The sequence below is a fragment of the Hermetia illucens genome, chromosome 5 (genome assembly GCF_905115235.1).
Source record: "Hermetia illucens chromosome 5, iHerIll2.2.curated.20191125, whole genome shotgun sequence".
NCBI lineage: Eukaryota > Metazoa > Arthropoda > Insecta > Diptera > Stratiomyidae > Hermetia > Hermetia illucens.
In genome coordinates, this window is record NC_051853.1 from 32,335,648 (window position 1) to 32,343,366 (window position 7,719).

General features: G+C 43.9%; 1 protein-coding gene across 1 annotated transcript; it reads right to left on the bottom strand.

Moving 5' to 3' along the window:
• Window positions 1-3,440: 3,440 nt before the first annotated feature.
• LOC119657102 (peptidoglycan-recognition protein 2-like) lies at window positions 3,441-4,756 on the bottom strand. Its single transcript, XM_038063857.1, has 4 exons — window positions 4,425-4,756; window positions 4,156-4,360; window positions 3,896-4,014; window positions 3,441-3,803 (listed from the first exon to the last, which is right to left on the bottom strand). Exons 1-4 carry the CDS (start codon window positions 4,477-4,479, stop codon window positions 3,619-3,621), a joined length of 564 nt encoding a protein of 187 aa, XP_037919785.1. The 5' UTR covers window positions 4,480-4,756; the 3' UTR covers window positions 3,441-3,618.
• Between the last annotated feature and the right edge of the window lie 2,963 nt (window positions 4,757-7,719).

The window sequence follows — 7,719 nt, forward strand, 5'->3', positions numbered from 1 at the left end:
TGCCGACGAATCTCTTGATGGATCGATTCGCTATCAAATGGTATGATTTTCGTGCTGACCTTCGACCTTGCGAATGGGGTGGAAATTTAGTATTTCTTCTTCTTCTTCTGAATTTTTTATGGAACTTGTTCAATTGGATCTTTGAGGAAAAATTAAAATCCAGTTGTAATACATTTTTTGTTAGAAGCAGGCCTGACGAAAGTATTTTCCCTTTTACTACCCTGTTCTTGTACGAATTTTTACGAAAGCATGCAACAGGATATGGATAGATCCTTTCGATACAGGTGTGAGGACAAATCGAACAAATCCATGTCCAAAGGAGATGAAGGTGTAAATTATGTAAATAATAGCTACAATGCTGCTAATGCTAAATGCTTGAAATTGAAATAGGCGGTAACTGGTGCTGAAAAATAGGGCTATTTCGAACTTAACCTTTGAAGATTTTAGAGTTTTGCTAAGTTTAAAGTCAAAATATGTCTAGTTGGAAGAAAATCTCTACTGAATTTTGAAAATTCATTACCCAGTTACGGTGGTCAAAGGGTAGTATAGGTCCCAGGGCGAAACGTGGATTGGTACCCACGATGGAGCATAAAACCTGGGAAATGCCTGCTGAACCAACACCAACAGCTCTACTACCAAACCCTATCTCCACCTCCACGTGGTGACCGCTGGGAGCTCTTTCTTAACGAAAAGCTGCAGACGGAGAAGGATGAAGGCGAGTCTCCCGTGCCTAAAAACGAGATAAATTGTACCAACTGGTCCTCCAGGTTGGGGGTTGGCTAGGGCTAACAACCCTACACGGAAAACAACTTGTTACGAAGCCACAACTGGAACCTCGGACTGGGCGGATTATACAACGATGAACCCGGCAACGAAAACGGAATAACGATTTGCGCATTTTCTCATGGAACGTGGAGACGAAGCTGATAAGCAGCTAGGCGATACCCTGTCGCAATATAGGGCTGATGCAACAGCGTTACAGGAGATCCGTTGGACAGGGACCGGTTTCCTGGAGAAGAGCCGCTACACCATATATTATAGTGGCCATCCAGTAAACCATGTTCTCGGAGTTGGTTTCTTAGTCAGCCAAAAAATGAAACCGGCTTTGAAAATATAAGCGAGAGGCTATGCACTCTGCGCTTGCGAGGCAAGTTTAGAAATATAAGCCTCATTAACGTTCACGCCCCTACAGAGGAGACTGCAGAGTCGGAGAAGGATACCTTCTACGAGGCAGTAGAATGAACCCTCGAAGCCTGTCCCAGATATGATATCAAAATCATACTTGGAGATTTTAACAGCCAAGTAGGGACGGAGCCCGTATTCAGGCGATACGTTGGCTCCCATAGCTTACACGAAAATACAAATGATAACGGACTGCGGATTATTCAATTAGCAGGGTCACACGAAATGGTTGTTGGAAGTACCTGATTTACGCGGAAAGCGGTCCAAAAACACACGTGGGCCTCTCCAGACGGGACCACTCTCAACCAAATTGATCAGTGTTGATCGAACGCCGGCACCTCTCAGCCTTGATGAATGCCAGAACATATAGGGGGGGCCAATATAGACTAGGATCACTATCTCGTTGGCATAGTGCTCCGAGCTCGAATAACAACACTACCTAGAATCCCCTCTGACAATCAGGTGGGAGTTAACACTGAAGCCATCCATAATACAGCCCTCCGTAACACCTATAAGAGGGAAATGGATGCCGCAATAACCGCAGTCAACAGAGGACCTGGAGATGAAGCATCAACAAATGATCTTCACACCCACATGAAGAACGTTATCATTGATACGGCCACAAAGATACTTGGCCCCAACCGCAAGAAAAGTCGAAACGGCTGTTTTGACGATGAATGTAAGCTAGCTACGGAACGGAAGAATGCCCCATACCGAGTAATTTTGCATTCTCAAAGAATGCGGGCATGCGCGGACACTTATCACGAACTCCGTCGAGAGAAGAAGCGAATTCACAGACGCAAAATGGATGCCTGGCAGAACTAAAATATCTGTGAACTAGAAAAGTATAGGGAGCAACCTCATCAGGCGCGGAAGTTTAACCAACAAGTTAGCAGAATGAAGCCTTATACACCTCGATGCTCATCCTGCCGAGACAAAGAGGGAAATCTGATTTCCAACAGAATGGGTATATTGGAGCGATGGGTTGAGTATCTTGAGGAACTACTGGACAACCAGAATATCGGTGAGTTGCAGATCTCGCCAACTGAAGACGACGGATAATTACTGCCACCACCAAGTATAGAAGAAACAGTCCATGAAATTCTTTGGCTTAAAAATCATAAGTCGCCAGGAGCCGATGAAATTACAGCCGAATTGGTTAAATATCGAGGCGACTAATTACACCAAGTGGTTCATCAACTGATGCTCAAAGTATGGGACAGTGAAGCAATGCCTGACGACTGGCAAAGATGCATTATCTGTCTGATACATAAAAAGGGAGATATCACGTATTGCAGCAATTATAGAGGTATCGCGTTACTGAGTACCATCTCTAAGATATTCTCTCTATCTTGCTAGGCCGGATAGTCCCAGACGCCCAGAACATTATTGATCCATTCCAAAGAGGCTTCGCTCCAGGCAAATTAGCAACAGATCAGATTTTCCCTCTGCAGCAAGGGATGGAAAAACTTTTGGAATATGGACATCAGTTGCACCATTTTTTCATTGACTTTAAGGCCGCTTATGACAGCATAGCCAGGGTAAAACTCTACACAGCCATGAGAGAATTCGATATCTCGACGAAATTGATAAGACTGACTAGGCTGACCTTGACCAATGTGCGAGGCCAGATAAAAGCAGCAGGATCACTTTCAAGACCATTCAACATCAACAACGGTCTAAGACAAAGCGATGTCCTATCATGCGTCCTCTTTAACCTGGCGCTGGAGAAAGTGATTCGTGATGCCGATGTAAATGCGAGAGGCACTATCCTCTTCAAGTCCTCCCAACTACTGGCCTACGCTGACCATATCGACATCATGGGAAGAAGAACCCGAAATGTGCAGTCTGTACAAGACAATGATCTTGCCAGTCCTTATGTTTTCCTCTGAGATCTGGGTTCTTAGGACGAAAAATTACGAACTTTTGGCCGCGTTCGAGAGAAAAATCGTCCGAAGAATTTTTGGGCTCCTACATAAGGATGGACGATTCCTTAGCCTACATAACGACGCAATCTATGAGCGATACCATGACCGTCCGGTTATGGATAAAATCCGACTCAATCGGTTACGGTAGGAGTGTCACACAAAAAGAAGACGAGGCAGACCCTGCCTGACATGGAGCGATGGCGTAGATCAGGACGCCAGACAACTTTTAGGGATATCGAATTGGTGGACCTCGGCCCAAAACCGGGATGTCTGGAATCCTTATTAGTTGATGATGATGATGGTTGCATTTTCTTATTGATAAGAACAGGGTAAACTTAAGACATTTATTTTTCTTCGCAAAAGAACAGTGCAACTAAATATTTATATAAATAAGAAGAATGAGTATTACTATTTAATCCTTAAAAATTATACAACAAGTCAACCCAGTTAGGACTCGATATCTGGAATTTTCATAGTGACATTGTGCGGATAAGATACAATTTGAATTTCATGGTGCAGCCACCCAATTGTCCCAGTTCTGAATTTCATTGTATAGCATCAATCCGGGGCTTATAGTTTTCTTCACTTGTCGGGCGCCAAACAGCCGATAATTCTTGGCGAGAAGACCATCCTCTACTCCACAGCGTAGAAGTGATTTCGCTGCATCTAATGCCGCAGTTGGTGGAAGAACGCCTGTGAATATATAATGTTAATGAGAGTTAAAAAAAAGCTTGCAAAAATGTCGAAATGATAAGCTCGAGGTTATCAGCAACAGTTCTACTTACCATCAAAGTTCCCAATAAATGCGACTCCTATAGATTTATCGTTATAGCCACGGGCATGTGCGCCAACTTTGTTCCAGCCGACTCCTTCGTAGACGTTCCCATCGTTTCCAATAAGGAAGCTGTTCGAAAATTGGATTTATTTGAAAATTCAGGGTAAAGAGAGAATGATACCCTTCACAAAGGAAGGTCTCATGCAATTTTTCGATATCTTTGGACAAATCTACAAAATTTCTTTCAATTTGAACCTGCATAATACTCACTTGTAGCCGATATCACTCCACTTCAAGTCGTTCATGTGATAGTCCTGAATATTAGCTACTTTCACAGAACAGGTTAGAAAGGAGTTACACGGGCTGGAAGCTGTGTGATGGATTATAACATTAGGCACCGGGACGGGTTGATAGTCAATTGATTTCGAAGGGCGGCCTCCCCAATTATGTCGGGTCTTAATATCCGGGCACGCATCTGAAAAATTCCGACATTCACTCTCTTTCCCCTTTGGCATTGGATATACAAAATATGCACTTACCGCAACTCAACGCGAATATGACGCCCACACAAATTGCTACTAAAATTTTGGCCATTTGGATTTTTTGGACAGACACGTTTCACAAACTGGAGACACTCGTAACTCTACCACAAAGAACCCTCGGAAGTATTAAGATGCCGCTTCTTTGAGATGCTTCCAACACGCAGATTAGTCATAAATTAGCCAAACTTTAGTAAAATCGACTCTTAAGAGACTGCCAGTCCAGAGCACTGTATATATACGAGAATATGGGGGATCTATCTCAGGAAATTTCTCTCGACTTTCAGGTCGGAAAGTTGATGACGCTATGCTTGTGATAGGGGGATCACCGGGTAGAAAAAGATCATGATCGATAACGTTTCGTCTGTATTGCAATACCCCGTGTGGCTTAGATTAAACAAAAAACAACCGCACGAAGGCAACGATTCACTTGCTCTTAAATCAGACTATTTAGCGGCTTTAGCACGTATTCATTCTGCCGACGAATCTCTTGATGGATCGATTCGCTATCAAATGTTATGATTTTCGTGCTGACTTTCGACCTTGCGAATGGGGTGGAAATTTAATATTTCTTATTAAATTTAAAAATTGTGGGTACTTCTGAAATTTTGATGGAACTTGTTCAATTGAGGAAAATAACAATTAAAATCCAGTTGTAGCGAATTTTTTGTTAGAAGCAGGCCTAAGTGAAGACGGAAAGAGGGTGGTTCCCCCGGGCCAGGAATATTGATCTTAGCAAACTTAGAGGGTTTTGATCATACAGAGGGCCCCATATTCACCCCGAATACTCTCTACGTTCCTGCTCATGCACGAATTTTTACGAAAGCATGCAAAAACATATTGGTTGATCCTATTGATGCAAATTAATATTAGTGATAAAAAGGATTTAAAATTTAAATTAAGTTAAATTTCCTCAATAATGTAGACCGGCCCCCCACCATAAGGCCTAGGGGCACCCGGATCAGTCGTGGAGTCCGTAACGAGGAGGATCCAGACCTCAAGAGAGCTAAAGTAAGGATAGCCAACCATGAAAGAAGAAGATCTTAAAAATCAAATATCATTATTGATATAGAAAAATGGAAAGCTTACAGAACAGCTAATGGCTGGGGGGGACGCCGCCTCCAAAGGCAGCCAGAAAAAATGTGAAGCTTACTTCGAATACTTCTGCAGCCATGGAGGAGCCGGGCTAGCTTGAGGGCGAACAAGTTTTCGGCAGCGAATCTGTCCGTATGGAGGACATAGAAAACAATCAAGCTGACGGTACGAGAAACAGTGCCAACGGTGGTGGTGGAAGGTGCTAACTAGGCTGGTTGTAGTATTGACAAGTGCGGTAATGATAGCCCTGAAGAGGGGTTACTCATGAAAAAACACCGTGAGAAGCATCGCCCTCTTTGCATTGCATTTCTGGATCTAGAGAAAGCGTTTGACCGTGTGCCACACGAACTCATCTGGTATGCTGGTATGCTTTACGACAACGCTTAGTACCAGAAGAACTCGTGCGCTGGGTTCAATTGATCTATCACGATCCGAAAAGTAAAGTTCTAAGTGTGGCAGGTGTATCAAAACCACTTCGTGTCTCTTTTGGTGTTCATCAAGGAAGCGCCCTCTCACCACTCTTCTTTGTTCTTATTATGGACACCGTCACACCGGATATCCAACGTCTGATTACAAAAATGATCTCGAGCAACTTGTCCAAAAATGGAATGATCGCCTCATACAACACGGTCTCAGAATGAATCTAAATAAAACTGATTTTTGACGACCGATCCCCATGAAACAGGCACAATCACTGTCAGCGGCAGTGATCTGCCCAGAACTGAGCGATTTAAATACCTCGGGTCAACACTATCAGCCAATGGAGAACTGCGTTATGAAACTGCTTCACGCATTAACGCAGCCTGGATGAAGTGACGTTCCACAACTGGTGTTCTTTGTGATCGACGTATCAACGAACGTCTCAAATCGAAAATTTACCGCAATGTTGTCCGTCCTGCCGCTCTCTATAGTTCTTAGTGTTGGCCAATTATAAAAGAGAATGAACGGCGTCGTGCGTAATTGGAAACGAACATGTTACGTTGGACTAGTGGCGTGACACGTTTTGATCACATCCGAAATAAGAATATCCGCGATCGTTATGAGGTTGCACCGATCGTGGAAAAGTTGTGAGAAAGGCGTCTTCGATGGTATGGTCACGCAATCCGTGCTAACGAGAATTCACTCGCCAAGATTGGTCTGAACATCGAAGTCGATGGTAAACGACGAGGCAGGCTTAAACAACGGTGGCTTGATACGCTGGATGGGGATTTAAAAGCCTCGAAATTGCACCCAGATCAGGCATTCGATAGAGCCAAATGGCGGAACCGATTACGACGAGCTGACCCCGCTTGTGAACGGGACAAAGGCTGAAGAAAAACAAGAAGGGAAAACTGGGTGAGTTTTTGCTCTATATATGAAAAAAAAAAAAATGAAGAAAAAATGTCAATTAATGTAAAGAATCACACAAGTAGGATTGAAAATTTAAAAAATGGTTCCACCCGGGCCACAAGTAGCACCTAAAATAAAGAAAAGAGGGAAGGATGCGCCCCATTAATGTGTATGAATTGGGTTGTAGAGATTTAACCACCCTACTTAATGGGAACGTGGGGCTCTCGAATTTTTATATCAAAAAGACGGGGGCCGAGAGAGTCCAAATCAAATGTAAAAAATAGCGGATTACAAAAAAGCACGGGAGGTCCTCGAGCGAGTGGAAGCTCCTCACTTCACCTACACTCCAAAGGAAGAGAAGGTGCAAACCTTCCCTCTGAAAGGCTTCGATGGGGAGGAAGAGCCCGATGAGATGCTCAAAATGCTCCGGGAGTAGGGAACTGACGTCTCTGCTGCACTTCCTCGTGCAGATAAGCCTGGAGGGCCGGAGAAGCGATCTGATGGGCATCAGGTCGCTTAATTACCAGACGATTCGTTTTGAGCACCTGCTGAGGGGCGAAATAGGCCGGTGCCGAAGATTCTAACGGTATGGTCACTCACCAGTGAACTGTCAAGGTGTCAGCAGCGTTGAACGGTATCGTCCCTTCGGCACAAATCGTCCCGGGGAACCCCCTTGCAGAAGTAGTCCGACAAACGGGAGCTAAGAAGCCCCAACAAGATGCAAGTGACGGAATGAACGCTATCCTCAATAAAACATGTGAAAACATGCAGCATGTTGAAATAATAAAACTTGTTGTTTCTTTTTCGTTGGTGTGGGTATTTATTCTTGCAAATACCGATATTTCGGGAACCACTTGTTCCCTTCATCAGT